Source organism: Priapulus caudatus, unplaced genomic scaffold, assembly GCF_000485595.1.
Source record: "Priapulus caudatus unplaced genomic scaffold, Priapulus_caudatus-5.0.1 Scaffold2337, whole genome shotgun sequence".
In the NCBI taxonomy this organism is placed as follows: Eukaryota; Metazoa; Priapulida; class Priapulimorpha; order Priapulimorphida; family Priapulidae; genus Priapulus; species Priapulus caudatus.
In genome coordinates, this window is record NW_014579398.1 from 9,811 (window position 1) to 29,732 (window position 19,922).

Genomic DNA, 19,922 nt, shown 5'->3' on the forward strand with positions numbered 1-19,922 from the left:
CTTAGTAATCAGTGTATAAAATCTCTGAATGCTTTATAAGTGATCGCGTGTTATATTGGCCATGTTAATAGGCTGAATGTGTACTTAAAGATGCAGCGAATGCAAGATACGTATAATACTCATATAACACACACCATTCAGGGACGAATGAAGAGCACAGTTTAAAAGTTACTCACCGATGACAAACGCACTACAGGTTTGCATGTAAAACAGCACATCACTACAAACGTCTAAACATCCGTGACAGTGGGGACACTTAGACCAAGGGCCGTTGGGGTTGGTGTACAGTGGGGACACTTACCATGGCCGTTGGTTGGTGTTACAGTGTGACACCTTTCCCAAGGTCCTTGGTTGGGCTGTTACAGTGGGGACCCACGATTATCAGGTCTTGTTGGTTTTACAGTGGTGACCACCTATTACCAGGTCGCCTTGGGCTTACAGTGGGGACACGTACCAGGGCGTTGGTTTGTTACAGTGGGACACTTTACCATGGTCGTGTTGGGGTTACAGTGGTGACACTTTACCAGGGGCCGCTTCAGGGTTGGGTTGTTACAGTGGGGATCACGTTATCAGGGTTGTTTGGTTGGGTGTTACAGTGGTGACATGTTACATGGTCGTGGTTTTACAGGGGACACGTTACGCAGGCGCGTGGTGTTACAGTGGGGACACGTTACCAGGGTAGTTGGGGTTTACAGGGGGACACGTTACCAGTCGTGGGTGTAGCAGTGGTACACGTTACAGGGTCGTTGTGTTGTTACAGTGAGGACCACTTACCCAGGTCGTTGGGTTGTACAGTGGGACACGGTACAAAGGTCTTCTGGCTTGGGTTGTACAGTGGGGACACGGTACCAAGGTCGTTGGTTGTTACAGTGGGAACACGTACCAGGGTCGTTGGTGTTACCAGGGGGACACGTTACCAGGTCGGGATTTACAGTGGGACACGTTACCAGGGTCGTGGGTTTGAACAGTGGGAGATCAAGTTACCCCCGGGTCGTTGGGTTGTTAACAGGGGAACACTGACCAGGTCGTTGGATTGTGCACAGTGGGAACACGTTACCAGGGTCGTGTTGTTACAGTGGAAACACGTGACAGGGTCGTTGCGTTGTTAACAGTGGGGACGCGTTACCAGGGTCGTGGTGTTAGCAGTGGGGAGTCACGTAATCAAGGGTCGTGGTGTTACAGTGAGGACGACTACCAGGGTAGTTGGCGTTGTGACAGTGGGACACGTTACAGGGATTGGTGTGACAGTGGACAACGTATGCAGGGTGCGTTGGGTTGTTACAGTGGGACGCGTTAGCCGCTCCGCCCGGGCGGCGGCAGGGTCGTTGGGGGTGTTACAGTGAAGGAACAGCTTACCAGGAGTAGTTGGGTGTGAGCAGTCGGGGACACGTACCAGGGTAGTTGGTTGTGACAGTGGGGACACGTATCAGGGTCGTGGGTTGTACAGTGGGGACACGTTACTCAGGGTCGTTGGGTTGACAGGGGGAACACGGTTACAGGGGTCGTTGGTTGTACAGCTGGGGACGCGATTACCAGGGTCGTTGTGTTACAGGTGAAGGACACGTTACCAGGTCGTGGGTTGTTACAGGGACCGTTAAACTGCGCAAAGGTCGTTGGTTAGGTTGGTTACAGTGGGGACGTTACCAGGGTCCGTGGGTTGTAACAGTGGGGACACGGTATCCAGGGTGCGTTGTTGGGATTTTACAGTGGGGACACGGTAGCCAAAGGTCGTGGTTGTACAGTAGGGACACCAGTACCAAGGTCGTTGGGATCGGACAGTGGGGACGTTACAGGACGTCGTTGGTTGTTAGCAGTGGGGACACGGACAGGGTGGTTGAGTTGTTACAGTGGGACACGTACCAAGGGTCGGTGATTGTTACAGTGGGGACACGTGACCAGGGTCGTTTGGGTTTTACAGTGGGACACGTTACAGGGTCGTGGGGTGTTTACAGTGAGGACACGGTACGAGGTCGTGGGTCAGTTGTACAGCTGTTGCTTGAGTTCCTCAGCAGATTCGGAACACGGCCACGCGCGCGTGCCCGAGTAACGCCAGGGGATGCGAGTATGCAGCTTTTCGAGCCGCCGGACTCCCCACAGCACCTACCGCACAGGTCGCCACGCAGTCATCGACCGAACGCCAATCGCTGCAACCGTCGAGACAGATGTAAGACACAACCACGAGAGATCGTCGTAGAAATATAATCTGGGGGGGGAGAGATGTGCCTTGTACATCATCCATCACTGTGGCTAAATCCAATGGATTAGTTTCTAATTAACAGCCTAATCCTTAAAATCTTAATAATCATAATTAATATGTCTGTTAGTTAAGCGAACTGGTAGTTAGAAGTCGTTAGAGAAAAAGTGCAAATGACACTGTAGCTCAAAGGACAAAGACCAACAAATGAGGCGAGTGAGAAGAAGTCAATTTTAAATGTGCAACCATGCAACCGGCGCTTGAGTTCTAGCCAATGGCGTCGAAATAAATAGGTTATGCTGCGTTCCGACATGTTTGTAAAAACTTTAGCTACTAATAAAGACGTTTTATCGGCAGGGGAGAAGAAATACCAAATTTGGCATTACAGATATGTCAATGAATCTTGTAAAAACGAACGCCAGACAGAGATGTGACACCACAGACTGTTGTTATCTGCGTGTCTATGCTAATCGCTATATATTGCCGAAAAACCTACATAAATGGCAATAATTTGTTTAAAATATCAAAACCCTAGCCCTATCATCACCGATACCAAAAATGAGGCAAATCCGTTGAACCTGAACTGACTAATAGCAATCTCATTTTTGCCAAAAGAAAAGGCCGGCTCGAAAGTACGTCAACTGACATGCTCCAAAATGACTCAAATAATGGGAGCATAGCAGTAACAACATACCCAATTTCAAACAATGTGGGTCAACCGCTTCCTGAGTATCGTTGACCGTCCGCCAAAAATGTTGACGGAAAGACGGACGACGGACGGACGTAGACGAACTACGACGGACGAACGACCCCAGGCAATAGCCACTGAACGCAATTAGAGGTCAGAGCTAAAAATGATAGCATTAAAAGTTTTGATGTTTTTCAAAGCAGGCACGTGACAGCAAAACGATGTAAGGTGGTTTCCCGTGCATCAACTCATACACGTCGTAAATGTACCATAAAGCGGTAAATGTGATGCACGGAGAATGATGTAGCCCAATTAATAAACAAACAGTATTAATCTAGGGCAACCCTGCGCAACCACACTCATAAGACCCAAAAAATAATTAGTGCGTGTCACAGTTAGTAATTAGTCAAGCGAAAGCGCGCATGACGACGGCTTGTATAAACACATACATCTAGTCGGCATGCAGAACAGCAAGCGCTAGTAGAGACCCCATACCCTGCCCAACGACATATCAAGCAAACACTAAAAATAAAAATATTTTCAAGTGTTAAGCTAACATTTACACCGACAAGACGCAGTAACCTCACTAACCCGATCTATATACCATATGTGATATGGCATCAGCACGTAACTCTAACTGCCTTATCAGAGACGGTACGGAGTAACAGCAACTTGGGAATCCTCTATGCCTAATATGTCAGCTCACTGCATTAAGGTCACTTGCTGTATTGAAACAGCGTACGCTTGAACACCGCCGGGAATTGCAAACCGTGTAACGCATGCACTCTATTGTGAGTACTGCGAGGTGAGATAGACCTCAGTTGTTGTCAAGAAGTAGTATGGATCCACAAATGCTCGGCGCAACCTTGCGAACAGTAGATCTATCGTTGAAGCAAAACGAAATGAAAACTAAAGGGTAATTATCATTCTAAATCTACCAATTCTTGCTAAATAAGCACATAGAAATGTTTTACACAGCCCATGACTGCACGCATTACATCAGTTTACATCATACAGTCAACTAAATGCTTAATAACGTACACATAGAATATACTTAAAGATATCTAAAAACAGTCCATACTATAGCAACACCATTAATTAGGCAATGTGCGCAAAATATCGAACACTGACAGGTCCACCACTGACTCCTGAAGAAGATCAAGACGATGGTAAGAGAAAATCTCGCTGCACGACGGCACCATTGGTGACATCAAATGAAGCTTGCAGTTGCTCCAAAACCCAATACCAAAGCTAGAGAAGAACCGACTACACTAATTGTTAAAAAAACAATATCACGTAAGACGTATTATCTATATAGGCCAAGCAGAACCTAATTAGCGCTTACTAAGCAGAGATTTCTAGATATGTAGTGAGCGATGTTTATCTCACTGTAGATCTAGTTTGCTTGGCCTATAGAAAAACACAGTCTACGTGCATTGGTTTTTTTAAGCAGATTAGTGTAGTCGTTATTCCCTCTAGCTTTGGTTTGGTTGAGGCAACATGCAAAGCATCCATGAGTCACCAACGGTTGCCGTCTGCAGGAATTTCCTCTACATCGTCCTTGATCTCATTCAAGTCAGGTGACACTAGTCAGTGTCGATTATGTTGGCAACCATTGCAATTAAAGGTGCTAAAGTATGACTTTTAGATACTTTTAAGTATATTCAAACTGTGTACTTATTAAAGCAATTAGTTGACATGTATGAGGTAACTGATTCTGCGTGCATCATGGACTGTGTAAACATTTCATGTGTAGAGCAAGAATTGGTAAATTAGAAATGAAAAAACCCTTAAGTTAGCATTACGTTTTTGCTTCAAACAGATAGAGTCACTGTCAAGTTGGCCGCGAGCATTTGATCCATACTACTACCTCTGACAACAACGAGTCTAACTCCACGCGTCCGCCAGTACTCACATACATGAATGACGTTACAACGTTGCAACAAATCCCGGTTCAAAGGTCACGCGTCAATAACAGCAAGTGACCTAAATGCAGTTGAGCCTGCCATATAAGCATAGAAGGAAACTCCAAAGTGGGTACATCGTACTTCCTGAATAAAGAGGCAGTAGAGACGTGTGAATGCCAATATCAACATATGTAAATATAGAATCGGTAGTGGTACTAGGTCTTGCGGTGTAAATGTTACTTACACTTGAAAAATATTATAGTGTGCTGTAGGTGGGTCAGGTATGGGTCTCTACTTAGCTGCTGTCCGCAGTCGACTATATGTAGGTGCTTATAAAAAGCGTCAGCATGCGGTTACGCTTGACTAATACTACTGTGACACACATCACTAATATGTGGGATAGTGTGGTTGCAGGTTGCCAAGATAAAACTGTTGTTAGAATTTGGATACATCAATCAATCCGTGCATCAATTACCGAACATTATGGACATTTAGCCGACGTGTAGAGGATGCAGCGAAAAACCAACCTTACATTTCTGCTGTCCACAGTGTGGAAAAACATCAAAACCTTTAAAGGCTATGCATTTTTAGCTAACCTGACGCTCTACTCCCAGCTGAGCTATTGCATGGTCGCGTCCGTCGACGTTCGTCGTCCGTCCGTCCGTCGTCTTCCGCCTCAACATTTGGCTACGGTCACGATAAACTGCCAGGAAGCCGTTGAACCACATGTTGAAATTGGGTTATAGCTTTACTGCTATGCCGCATATGGAACGCGCAATTTGAGCATGTCATTGACTTACCTTTCGAGCCCAGCGCAATTTCTGAGGCAAAGAATGAGAAGGCCATTATCAGTCAGGTCAACGGATTTTGCGCTCATTGTTGTAGTGAATGAAATAAGGCTAGGTTTTGATAATTCAAAAAAATTACTGCAAAACTATGTAGGTTTGCAATTATATAGCATATTAGATAGACACGCAAGAATAAGCAAACAGTCGTGGTGTCCACACTCGTACGGTTCGTTACAAGATTTCATTGACAAATACTGTACTGCCAAAATTGGTAGTTCCTCTCCGCACCCTGCCGATAAACGTCCTATATTAGAGTAAAGTTTACAAAACATGTCGACACGCAGCATCACCTATTTAATTCGTAACGCCAATATGCTAAGAAACATCAAGCAGGTCAGTGCACAATAAAAGACTTTCTCACTTCGCTCATGTGTTCGCTTGTCTTGAGCTAACAGTGTCATCTGACACTCATTCGCTAAACGACTTCTTACTACCAGTTCGGCTAACAACAGAAATAAAATAAGTATATTAGATTAAGGATAGGTGTTAATTAAGAAACTCAATCCATGGAGCCAGTGATGATGATTGAGCAGGAGACACATCTACTCCCCCCCCCAGATTATATTCTACCGACGATCTGCTCGTGAGTGTGTGTCTCTACATCTGTCGCAGACTTGCAGGATGGCGTTCGGAATCAGTGGGCGACCCATGCGGCGCGAGGTGCTGTGGGAGGGAGTCGCGGGCTCGCAAAAGCTGCATACCGCACCCCGTTGGTGGCTTACATCGGCCACGGCGCGTGGCCGTGTTCCGAAATCTGCCAGAACCTCAAACAACAAGCTGTCCAACGCTGCCGCAACGACCCGGACCGTGTCCTCACTGTAACAAACCAACGACCCTGGTAACCGTGTCCCCACTGTAACAACCCAAGCGACCCTGGTAACGTGTCCGCCAACTGTAAGCAACCAACGGACCCGTACCGTGTCCCCCACGTAACAAACTCAAGCGACCCTGTACCGTGTCCGCCACTGTAAGCAACCAACGACCCTGGTAACGTCCCCACTGTCACGACCGCAACGACCTTGTAACTGCTGTCCTACTGTAACAACGCCAACGAACCTTTGGTAACCGTGTCCCAACTGTAACAACCCCAACCCAACGACCCTGAATACCGTGTCCGCGCACTGTAACAACCCAACGACCGCTGGTAACGTCCCCACTTAACAACCTAACCCAACGACCTCTGTAACGCGTCCCCACTGTAACAACCCAAACGACCCTGGAACGTGTCGCACTGTAAACAAACCCAACGGACCCTGGAACGCGTCCCCCACTGTAACAACCCCACGACCCTGATAACCGTGTCCCGCACTGTCAGCAACCCAACGACCCTGTAACGTGTCCCACTGTAAAGCAACCGCAAACGACGCCTGAAACGTGTCCCCACGTCACAACCCAAACTACCCAGTAACTGTTCCCCACTGTCACAACCCAACTACGCCTGGTAATCGGTCCTCACTGTAACACACCGCAACGACCCTGGTCACGCGTCCCACTGTTAACAACCCAGACGACCCTGATAACGTGTCCCCACGTCACAAACCGCAACTACCGGCTGGTAACGTGTCGCCACTGTCACAACCCAACTACCTGGTAACGGTCCTACACTGTAACAACCCAAACGACCCTGATTAACGGTCCCAGCTGTGAAGAATAACAACCCAACGACCCTGTAAACGCGTCCGGCGCCACTGTAACAACGCGCGCAACGACCCTGAATAACGATGTTCCACTGTAACAACCCTACGACCCTGGTAACGTGTCCGCCACTGTCAGCAACCAACGACCCTGTAACGTGTCCACTGTAACAACCCAACGACCGCTGGTAACTGTCCACCACTGTCACAACCCAACGACCTGGTAACGTGTCGGCGTCCACTGTAACAAGCCCAACGACGCGCTGGTAACTGTCACCACTGTAACAACCCAACGACCCTGTAAGCCGTGTTCGCCAACGGTAACCACCCAACCGACCTGTAGCCGTGTCCCCCTGTAACAAACCCAACCAACGACCTTGGTAAACGGTCGCGCCACTGTAACAACCCCACGACCCTGGTAACGGTCCTCACTGATAACACCCACAACGACCCTGGTACGTGTCCCCACTGTAACAACCCCAACGACCCTGGTAACGTGTCCCCACTGAACAACCCAACTACCCCTGGTAACGTGTCCCCATGTAACAACCCAACGACCCTGGTAACAGTGTCCCCACTGTAACAACCCAAACGATCCCATGGTAAACACTGTCACCACTGTAACAACCCAACCCAACAACCCTGAAACGTGTCCCCACTGTAACAAACCAACGCCAAGGACCCCTGGAAAGTGTCACCACTGTACCAACCCAACCCAACGACGCACATGGTAAAGTTGTCCCGAAAAAAAAAAAAAAAAAAGACTGTACAACCCAACGAACCGTGGTGAACCGTGTCCCCACTGAACAAGCCCAAGGACCTTGTAAAGTTGCCACACGGTAACAACCCAACCCAACGACGCCTGATAAACGTGTCCCACTGTAACACCCAACCCAAGGACCTTGGTAAAGTTCACACTGTAAGCAACCGCCAACCCAACGACCCAGGTAAAGTAGTCCCACTGAACACCGCCAACCCAACGGCCGACTGGTAAAAAGTGTCGCCACGCACCGATTTTAGACGTTTGTAGTGGCATGTTGCTGTTTAACAGGCAAAACCTAGTGCGTTTGTCATCTGAGTAACTTTAAAAAACGTGATCTCATGGCCCTGAATGCGGGTGTGTTATAAGAGATATACGTATCTTGCATTCGTGATACATTTCTAAGTAGCACTCAGACCTGATCTAACATGGCTAATATAACACGAAGCACTTATAAAGCATTCGAGATTTTCCCAGCTGATTAACTAAAGAGGGCTAGAACATAAACAATCTATAAAACTTGATAGACGCGGCCCACTGCACTATAAGTCTACAAAATTCGCAGCCTATTCATTCAGTCAAAAGCGTTTACCTTCATTGTGTTTTACCGTGACATCGTCAAGCGCCGGGCTATATGCCATGGGTCGTCGTCCGCGTCGTAACGTCGTGCGTCAACATTTGGCTACGGTCCAACGATAACTGCTGGAAACCGTTGGACGCCACATGTTTGAAAATTGACGTATAGCTGTTACTGCTAGCTCCTCATAGTAAACGTCTATTTGAGCGACGCCAGTCGACGTACTTTCGAGGCGGCCAGGGCAATTTTGGCAAAAAATGGGAATGCGCATTAGTCGAGTGTAGGTTCAACGGATTTGGCTCATTTTAGATGTGAATGAATAAGGGCTAAGGGGTTATTGATATTAAAAATAAGTAGCAAATTAGGTAGGGTTGCAATTATATAGCATAGTAATATAGCCACGCAGATAACAACACGTCTGTGGGTCACACTCGTCGGGTCGTTTACAAAGATTTCGTTGACATAACTTTAAATGCAAAATTCCTGCTATGAAACAATTATGATTTCTACTATTATTATTATATATATTATAGGATATAATGATTTATGCTAACAGAAACATCAAGCGGGTATAGCGCCATCTACCGCAGCAACAAATTGTGATTCATTTTGGTTTATAAATTATTTACAAATTATATATAATATTATTTATTATTTTCACATAAAAAATTACACATATAATTATTAAGTTTATATAATAGGAGTTCTCCCATATATATACTCTTCGTTTTTATAATGTACGTCGATGGTTGCTCAATTAAAACTGACTTCTTCTCACGCGCTCATTTGTGTCTTTTTTTTGTGGTGAGCTACAGTGGCATTGACAGTTTCATTATTATTGTAGTTACAGTTGTTGTTTTGTATTGTTTTCACGATATGACGATGATTCTAGATGAGCATGGCAGTATGTATTGTATTTGTGATATGACATATATTGTAGTTGAGCAATCCAGTTTGTGTTGTTCTCCTCAGGTATCTGCGTGCGATGAGTAATCCAGGCAAGCTGACGATATCAGCGCCCTACAGAGACGCGCTCAGTGCTGACGTTGGTTACGTCGTCACTCTCAGTCACACAATAGTCCAGGTATCGTCAAATCCACGTCCCCTCTCGCAACGTCATACACTAGATACGAAGCAATGTATCGCAGGCTTGTGTAGAATGTCCAGAAAAGATCTCCATAATAATCTAATATCTAATATCTAATAAAATAGAATAATAATGATATATCTAAAATCTAAATACAATATCTAATATCTAAATGTAATATGGCTGTAAAATATGGGAGTGATTCTGCATTTCCAAGGTTGTAAATTGCAGTTACAAGTATGAACAGGAACAGTGACTGAAGGCATGTGATTTATCATGCAGTAATGTGCAGTGCCCCACGTGATCTTTTAAGCTTGATATATAGTAAAGACGACATTTGTTTGTTTATTATAGCCAGCCAAGTCTGGAGGCAACACAGGTGTCGCCACTGTCAGTGCTGTAATGGGAGCAGACTACACACTCTCTCACTTCTACAGTCTGCTGGCCATGAATGACGCTTGCAATGGCAAGTCAGCAATCGCCAAAAAATATGATACAAGGTTAGCAGTTTGGAGTAACGTAGGGCAGATGAGTTTGATCTTGATCTTGATAGGATACACCGACAGTAACCAATTCTGACGTGGCGTCGGCGGGAGTCGAGAGAGGGTTGTCTGTTTATTTACAGTTTACGCTTGTTTTAAAGGCTTCAACTGATTTAGCACAGACGATATTGTCCTCCAGCTGGTTCCAATCCACGATCGTCTGCACTAAAAAATGAATGTTTGTGGATGTCAGTCTTGCTGGGGATAATTTTGAGGCATCTACTGTTGCTTCTAGCCAGACGTTTAACAGTGATTGCTTGTACACATTTATTGCTAAAGCATGGTTTACCTGTACAGGTGTTTTGTGATGGACAGCAGTGGTTTTATTGTCATACACAACGATTTTATCAAGCATGCCTCACCAGGTTGTGACTTCGACTTGCAATCAGCTAGAGCTCATGCAGAAAACGTTCATATTACTGGAAAGGTACATAATTTCCCGCAGCTGTACCTGATATAGTATCGCTACATGCTACAATATCAGTAGTGTGGTAGAATAGAAACTGTAGATTTGTTTCCCATACGTATAACTTAATTGTTCATTCCCTATCGAGTGTTCTATAAAGTAAGAACTATCGATTGAATAGGAGCAGGCGTAATAAAATAAATTCTGAATAATTCTTCGCGTCGTCTGCTATGAATTGTATGACCTTTGAGCATGTTCGTATTTGGTTTCAGAGCGATCTGTTTGGTGTGGCTGAAGATCTCATAGAAAAGGGATTGTTAAAGAAGCAAGCCTGTGTGAACTTCCAGAGCACTAAATACCAACACTATTGGCAGGTACCACCAACAAAAATTATAGTTAGTAACTATCGAGTAAAAGTGTGTGAGTGAGAAAATAAATAATATATATATATATATATATATAATTTATTTATAGGTAGATAAGGTATACAATATAATATTCCTACATTATAATTTGTTAAGCGAGAGAAAAGGTGGGGGGGGGTGTCAAAGTGAGGGATAGAATAAGGTGAGAGATATCAAAATGTGAATGAGGGGATGATAAATCTGCTAATATAGTGAACCATCCCAACATCTAAATACCACACCGTCAGCTGTTGCTGCCACAGCGCGCTTCTATAGTAGCGATTAGGGCCCATACCTGTATAAACGCCAGTTAAAACCTACGCAATAACAACAGCATGAATCAAAGCTGGTGGTGTTCTCTATCACTCAAGAAACCCATAGAAAAACATGCAACATTACATGGCGACGAGAAAAAGTGGCATTATATATTTCGCTTCTATGAAGAGCCGTAGTCTCTCTGCGACAATAATTCAAGAAGATCACGCTGAAGATAAAGGAGAGCTTTATCGAAAGTCTGCGGGCGATATTCTTGCTCATAGATCTGACTTTCTCGCGGATCACGCTCCGTGCACACATGATGCAAGACCCCATCCGCACTCGGAATGACAGCCGAGAAGTAAATGACAGAGGTACCTGTATCGCATAGACTCTGACTCGTATTTATTCAAATTATTGTCGGAACTTTTAGAGCGAAAAAAAAAACTTTTAGCAAAAAATACTCTGCATCATGGCTCAAAGCTCTACCCATCGTATGTTTGCGTTTGAACAGTATGGAGATTCCGTCAACCCAAGCGCCCTAGCGCTGTCGAGAATGGCCTGAGGGTTTCGCAGAACCTGATTTGACAGGGATGAATGTTTGATGATAAGGGTATAGAATGGAAGGCCTCTCCTACTGCTACCTATGCAGGCGAACATGTACACGATACGTTTGAAAACGCGTGACATTTGATTGCCACGGCAAGAGGCAGATGATGTGTAACAAGCAGGCCCGTTAAACGCGCTGAACAACTACATGGAGTCCGCGTAAAAAACACTGACAAAACATGAACAGAGTTTCGGAAGATTGAAACCAGTTGCCAGGACGCAGACATCGACGCGTCTCCACAACGAGGCTACTACAGAAGCGCAAACTTCTGTGACTTCCATGACAAGATAAGGAGGGGCCGACTTCAACTTCGTCAGTGTACCACGTCGCGTCAGCGTTCAGTATAAGGCGAACAAAATCGTCGCGTGCACAAACTGCCGCTCGCTGGTTTGTTAGAAAGAAGCCAGCCGGCATGAACTTGCCAATGCCAGAGTCGGCATAATACTCGGCGTAGGAAGTACATCGTACGTAAAAGCCACACAGTCAGACACACTCAGAAATCGCGCCGAGAACTTCCGCTGCAAAACTCCGCCAAGCAAGACACAGTCGGGCCGAGACAAGTGCTGGTTCTGCGGAGGCGAAATCCCCATTCATCAACATGTCACCGCTCGCCGATAAAACCTGTTCCAGTTGTGGTAAAGTCGGACATTTGCGAAAAAGTGCCTGCCACTCAAGCGAACAATCAAATTTCAAAGCATCACCCAAGCCCAAGTTTCAGGGGTTTCGCGGGAAGAAATTCCCCACAAAGAAAGTTAGTCGCAATACAAGAACATAGGCCTTCAGGATGACGAAATCTACTCAGCTAAAAAAAATTGATTGCGACGTCCGCCCGCCACAGCCGAGATCACCACTGGTGATAGCTCAGAAGATCACCATGGGTGATAGAAATCAGGATGGTCCCAGAAATATCATTACGCCTGAAAAAACTTTGTCAGGTTTGACAAGATGCCATGTTCTGAACCGAGTGATGTCAAACTGTAACCCATATATGTACCAATGCAACCTTTGCCCATACAGAAGAAGTTCAAAAGTCGAATGTCGTTGCCTGGGGGACACGAACAGCCATAGCGGACGATCTACGTTGGTCGATCGGCCATTCAACAGCATTGCTGAGTCGGCGACTGCCGAGGCACTCTGGCATTCTCACGTGGACACTCGGTGACAGGTGGACATCAGCGCTCAGACACCTCAAGGTTCACTCGAAGTCGCTTCTCGTTTAAGAAATATGAGAAACTGTTCAGTGGTGTGCGCCGAAAGCTGATAAAATATCTGGTTAGGTTTACATCGTGATCATAACGCTATGCCTGTTGCACAGCCTCATAGAGGGTTACCATACTCTCTGATGAAGAAGCATAGCTCAGGAAGTGGAACTGGTTGGAAAGGTAGTCGATATCATTGAGCACATATCTGCGTCCAAACTCTGGTATCTCCGTTGTGTGTGTTCCCAAGGCTGAACTCTGAGGATATCAGGTTGTGTGTGGATAGCCAGTGATGATTCGTGAACAAAGCCATCTACCCTGTGAAACGCCATATCACACCAACGATCACAGGAAATCCATCGCTGACGTAAACGCGTTCCAGGCCATATTCTCGAGCTCCGACCAAATCAGGGGTAACCATCAGCTGGAACTCCACTCCCGGATGCACGCCATCATGAACAACGTTCAGCACTCACGTGTCGGTCCTCCGGCAGTATTAAACGTTTTAAAACTTCGGTATTAGCGCGCCAGTAGATTTTCCAGAACGCAATATCTCAGCGCTACTGGCAAGGCATTCCCGCGCGGCGGCTAAATATCAGCCGACGACATCGATGGTGTTCGCGAAGACTGAAGGAAGAGCACAATATGATGCTCTCAAAGCTGCTACTGCCGATAGACTGAAAGCCTAACAATCTCACATTAAATACGGAATAAGTGTTCAGCGTTCGGGAAAAACGAGATGGGAATTCTTCGGTTTCATATTCGGCGCATCCGGCTATGACGGCAGATCCCAAGAAGGTACAAGCAATCACGAGTCAGCGCAGCCGAAGTCAGCTGACCACGAGCGTACGCTCGTTCATGCGATGATTAACGTACGTGTCGCCCGCGTTCATTCCTAATCTTGCCGACAGTCGCCGGCGCCGCTCGCATAGTTGACACGTAAAGATCAAGCCTGCATAATGGGGTAAAGCTGAAACAATTGCTCCGTTCGATAAACTGAAGGACTTAATCATGCAGACAGGAGGTAATGGCCTATTATTGATCAGGAAAGACACAAAGCTCATTGTGCGCGATTCGCCAGTTCCGATTGGAGTAGGTGCTATTCTCACTCAGGATAATCGTGTGATCTCGTATGCTAGCCGCAAGCTATGTCACCGGTGCGGAAATGTCGGCTACTCACAGACTGAACGTAGAGGCGTTGCCTGATCTACTGGGCATGCAACCACTTCAGGATCTATCTATTATTGCGGTATGCATGTGAAGTACGCAGTGCATCACAAGGCACTCGTACCAATCTTCATGGGAAAGGAGAACTCGAAACCTCGCCCCGTAGTAGAACGTTGGCTCAGAAGTTACAGATTACCAACATCACTGGTGACCTATTCTCCAGGTAAGTTCCAGATCCGGGCGGATACATGTCCGCACCCACCAAACCATCAGACCAGCTGAACCATCGACCGAATATTCTGCAGCTCCATGTGAAACTTGTGCTGGAGAATTCCACTTCCTCGAAGCCTATATCGCGCACAGAATTTGCTGGGAGTTCCACGGCCAGCTGCATCGCCTCATGAGTGCCGCTGTGATCAGAGCTCTCGAATGGTCGGTTGCGTTAGACATTGTGAAGGACGATAAAAGTTGCCAACGGCCACTATTCAACATCAGCGACTGAATTATCGGTGTTCGGGAAGATGCAATACTGCTACGTGGCACAAGAATCGTTCTGCTTCAGAATCGGCCTACAACATGAAATGTGTAAAACTCGCCACATTCGGGTCATCAAGGAATGGCCAAAAACTAAGCCAACTTCTCCGCGATGAAGCACCTGCGTTCTCAGGAATCGACAAACCTTCCGCTGGAACAGTGCAAGCTTGGAGAACGTGTTTGCCTATAGCAAGCTAATACACCAAGCAAAACATCCGCGAACCTTCTACTGATAGACAGCCAACCTCCACTCAACAAGTGGAAGCGACTCAGTATAGGACTTTTGTGCGGACCGTTACCTTACCGCGTGAGTATCTCATGGTGCTGATCGAAAGACCACTCGAGATATCCCGAAGTCGACGTACATACATAGTAACATCTAGCTCATGCTGGATTCTCGATTGAACAGCGAATTTGCACCCATGCGTGCTTCCAAGTGAAATTCGCACGATAATGGACCTCGTTCAACGGCAGCGCACTTCGAGAAACGCCCGCAATCTCAGGATTCCACCACAGGACAGGGTAAAACTCCACTACATCCAAGAGGCTAATGGATGAACGAACGCTTCATGAGAACGCTCATGAAGGCCATTAGAGTCTGGGGGCAATACCGCTGCGAAATCGCCAGCTCTACAGATTTCTTCGCGCTACAATACCACCTCGATATCGCAGCCACACCCCACTCATCTACCCGAATATTCTCCGTCCATGGCTCGAACAATAGGCAAATGAACGTTGCGCATTTGCCATCTGTCGTCACCATGGTCCAACGATGCGACGCAAATGACCGCCATATGCCCGTTCAATTCAGAAGCCGATAGTGCTGTCGAAGACAAACTCCAGCCGCAGAACTAGCGAACGAGAGCACGACACACAGCGAGTTCTAACATGGTGCCCGGTGATTCTGTACTGGCTTAGGGAAACAGTCGAGAGGGGCGAAAATGATTTCTCATTTCAGCCCTGAGCCTCTCACTATCACGAAGAAAAAAGCGAGTATGTAACTGCCTGTCGAATGGTGATGTAGCCATAACGCCCGAAACTCCTCGCCAATTCGAAGGAGGACGCCAGCGTACTTCCACAGACTGCCGTGGATTCCGGCGAATTGACCCAGCTGTACGCCGGAAGCACCCGCCCCGGATGCTTGACCCAGGTATACGGATATCACCCTACCCGATAACTGTAGGGTAATAGTGCGTCAGACTCCGCCCGCCGCCCACATCACCGCACGAGAAAACTACATCCAGGTTCAAGCGACTATCAGTTGTAAATAGCAGCATTATTCTGTGTCGCCGAAACATATTCATTCTTCATTGGTTGCAGAAATACGTTCTTTTATGTTGGCGTTTGAATATACATAGATTTTCAACCGTCCTAATTCTCCAGTATGTAGTGTGGCATGAAAGAAACGATCATGCTAACTAGATAATATTCGCTGAATTTGCAAAAGTAATGCCCATATAAGTTCAGCTGGAATGTATGATTCTGTTTACATTTCACAAGTTCTATGAGATTTGTTATCTATATATAGCCTGTGTCTATTTTCAAAAGCACTCCAGTCGGGTTTTATTAAAGTCTTCGAATCATTCATTCCACTACAATTCTGGACAATTTTTAGGTGTGTACAACCACAAGGTAAAGTTTCATTTCAAAACAGATGGATTGTAATATAGTGAACCAATCCCTAACTGCTAAATACCACACCGTCAGGGCTGCTGCCACCATGCGGGTCTATATTAGGATTAGGGCATTACTGTATAACCAGTTAAAACCAGTGCAATAAAACAGCATGAAATCAAAGCTGTTGCGTGTTCTCATATCACCTCAAGAAACCCATAGAATAAGGTGAGAGATATCAAAATGTGAGAGTGAAGACCAAATGAAGACATAATGAGTTGATCGCGAGCTGAAATGTTTCTAGATGGCCGAGATGACGAGTAGTGCATATGGAGAGGCAGGAAGGTGCAGTCAGTACCAGCTGTGGCCTGTCGATGACTCTAACATCTACATCGCTGTACTGTTTGATGAGAAGGAATGTTCTAAGCAGCAGAAGGGCTCGACCAACATGCCCTCAAAGCGAAGACACTGCACTGCGTGTGATCTGCGCAATCTAGTAAGCCATAGTATGACTAGTAATTAATTAAAGCCATAGTATGAGCAGTAAAGCAACGTTCTCATCCTATGCACGTGTGAAATAGTGGCCTGGACCGGCTTTATGGGGCACAGATCCAGAATGCTGTCTTATGTAGATTAGTCGAGCTTATTTGATTCTATGATTCTATGATGATAAACTGTCCTAGTTTCAACCCTAGTCTCATAAGATGGAGAAATAATAGAATGTAGGGTGGTCGCTAGGCGTATATACCTGGATGGTACGGTCAACGAATGAGCGCTGCATGCCTGTTTGAATGCCTTGTGCTGTCTCGTCTGTCTAGGACCAGTATCCAACATGCAGGGACACTCGTCCAGAAGCTTGTGATTGTCCGTGCACGTCTGCTGCCAGCTACGGTCACTGCCAAGACCAATACACACTTAAATCGTAAGAGATAGACACAGTTGATCATTGAACTTTGTGAGATCTTACGATTCAATGTATATCGATCATCTCTCCGAGCTACAGCTAGTAGGAATTTTACACTTCGTGTCCTTTCACCGGACTAACTTTCGCAATCTTCCTGTCAGTAGGCGTCGGGGGGGTTACAAACCGTTACTATTGCTACTCTGATGATCTTGTGGTCGCGCCACATTTCGCAGGGACGACTGGCCAACGTGCGTACCGGAACCGCCACAGTACCGAGGCGACTTCGGTGTGGAGCCAATGTGGCAGGGCATATCGGAATGTTATCTGACTAACTGCAGTGAGCACACGAGTGACTTTACCTGCCTGGATAACACGTGCGCGTGGGTGTGTGAGTCCTGTGTGTCTAGGGAACAGTGCCACCAGGAGTCCACAAAGTGTGAGTTGGTCTTAACTGGCTGCCGTTCTTCAATTTCGAATCTTGTGTTTGAATGTTTAGGGAAAATGTATTTTTCTGGTGTACACTAACTATGTATTATTTACTTGTTACATTGTGTTTATGCTTTTATTTATCATTCTGGCTGTGAATTGTTTTTCGGAAAACATGGTATTTCAGAGCTATCTACGATTTTAAACAGTATTTTTTTGTGCACAGCATGTATGTCATTATTTTTATTGCAGTTCTTTTATCAATTTGAATCGCTAAAAGATGTGTTTTTACAGGTCCCACTGCGTCAGGGTTTGCAGCCAGCAAGGGTATGTTAAGTTGGACATATAATATTCTAGAATATAGAATATAACAGAACATAACAAAAATAGTATAATATTCTTGTTTTTTTATGTTTAGGTCAAAGCAGTCATTTATAGCATTACGTGAACTGACTGTGTGTGTAATTTCACTGTACGTATTAATCGGTCACGATACGGTAATGATACGGTATTGACGCGGTGTTTGTTGTTATATACAGGTGGGGCAGGTATCATCGCTTTGATAGTGCTGTTAGTGCTAGCTCTCCTAGCCATCCTGCTTGTCGTCGTCTGTGTTATCCGGAGGAGGAAGAAGAATGCGAGCCGACAGAATACGGAGAACGAAGAGAGAGATCCACGTGTTTCTGTCCATATCCATGACCTTCCCGCAGTTCCGCAGGTAAAACATGTTACTCATAAACATACGTACATGCACGTACACACGCACTTACGCATATACAGGCATGTACAAGTACACGTTCACGTATACACACACGTATATCTACTATATATATCTATGTATCTATGTATATCTATATATACAGGCATGTACACGTACACGAGCATGTACCATGCGAGTTATGCAAGCAAACAATTGCATAAATCGTGAAGCTTGCGAATAAATATAGTAAATGTGGGCATTATACGGTATTATCAGTGTTAAGGTGAAGCATGGAGCTTCAAGAGTGAGAGTAAAGCTTCCAGAATTCAGAAGCCTTCTTTCACATTATACCTCAAAAAATATAAATAAATGAATAAATAAATATATAATTCAATCGATGTATATCAATATTTATATAATACAATATGATGTATGTGTGGTATGTATTTTGTCTATGACTGTGTTTGCAGGGAGGTGCGGCAGGGTTCGACAACGAAGGGTATGTTAGGAACGCCAAGGGAGTGCACAATCAGCAGGATGGTGGCGCCATTGCTGCTGCGTATGATTTGCAACCACACCGACACTCCCGTCCCCCGGCATACTCCCCGAGTTGGTTCTACCGTTCAACGTGATCTGGCTGCGATTGGCTTGCCTCTGTATTACTTAATGCACAGCATATAATGTTGGACTGCCCTCGGTCATATTTCTATTGTTTAATTTTCCAGTATGAACCTTGCTGAACATCCACGAGTTTCAGTGCGTGCTGTTAATTCGTGAAAAGAGGGCCGCTAAAGCGGGGGACACACCATGCGAATTTATTCGCACGTTTGCAGCGCTTGTAAAATCGCAGCGAAATTCGCATGGTGTGTCCGCTCAAGCTCGGGCGAATTTCGCTGCGAATTTTATTCGCACCGAAATTCGCAGCGATCAAACATCTGTACTATAAAAGGGAACAGCCCATTTTTTGTTAGCTATGTTCTCTGAATCTGCTCGCATGATTTGAAATTGCTTGACTGTAAACGATGCATTACCACTCATATAGTAATATTGGCGCACTTTTGCAATGATGAAAACAGGATAAAGTTGAATTTGAAGCCGTTTTATTCAACACTGGCTAAAAATAGCATACCGGTGTATCGAAGCGACTACCATCAACGATATTCGCTGTGGCGCAGTTGTAGCACGCTTGCCTCATACGCTAGGGGTCGTGAGTTCGAAACTCGACAGCCGCGAAAATAAAAAAAACATTCATTTCTCGCCAGGCGCGCAACTTCTATCTTTCATCCTAAATATATGCATATTTAAAATATATTTCATTTAAAATGTGTACTATGAAAGGGAAAGCGAATTTTTATTAGCTAAGTTATTTTTAAGTTAAGGAATTCCCCCCCTGGGATATCCCAAAATCCATAATGATGCTCTTCACGACAATGGGCTCACCACATCTTCACGTTCGATTCAGTTTG

The 19,922-nt window shown here is 45.5% G+C and overlaps 1 protein-coding gene across 1 annotated transcript; it reads left to right on the forward strand.

Annotated features, from left to right (window-relative positions):
- The first annotated feature begins 7,645 nt into the window (after positions 1 to 7,645).
- Positions 7,646 to 19,301, forward strand: LOC106818563 (VWFA and cache domain-containing protein 1-like). Its single transcript, XM_014823261.1, has 11 exons — positions 7,646 to 7,651; positions 9,581 to 9,692; positions 10,050 to 10,195; positions 10,535 to 10,664; positions 10,916 to 11,017; positions 16,731 to 16,922; positions 17,245 to 17,348; positions 17,564 to 17,766; positions 18,051 to 18,083; positions 18,296 to 18,474; positions 18,927 to 19,301. The coding sequence occupies exons 2-11, from the start codon at positions 9,594 to 9,596 to the stop codon at positions 19,086 to 19,088; spliced, it is 1,350 nt and encodes a 449-aa protein (XP_014678747.1). The 5' UTR covers positions 7,646 to 7,651; positions 9,581 to 9,593; the 3' UTR covers positions 19,089 to 19,301.
- The last annotated feature ends 621 nt before the right edge of the window (positions 19,302 to 19,922 follow it).

Excerpts from the sequence above, each read along its gene's own strand:
- LOC106818563 (XM_014823261.1), top strand. The coding sequence starts at position 9,594 with ATGAGTAATCCAGGCAAGCTGACGATATCAGCGCCCTACAGAGACGCG. Across the intron at positions 16,923-17,244 it reads CGTGTGATCTGCGCAATCTA|GACCAGTATCCAACATGCAG; the intron begins GTAAGCCATAGT and ends TCGTCTGTCTAG. Across the intron at positions 17,349-17,563 it reads GACCAATACACACTTAAATC|GGACGACTGGCCAACGTGCG; the intron begins GTAAGAGATAGA and ends CACATTTCGCAG.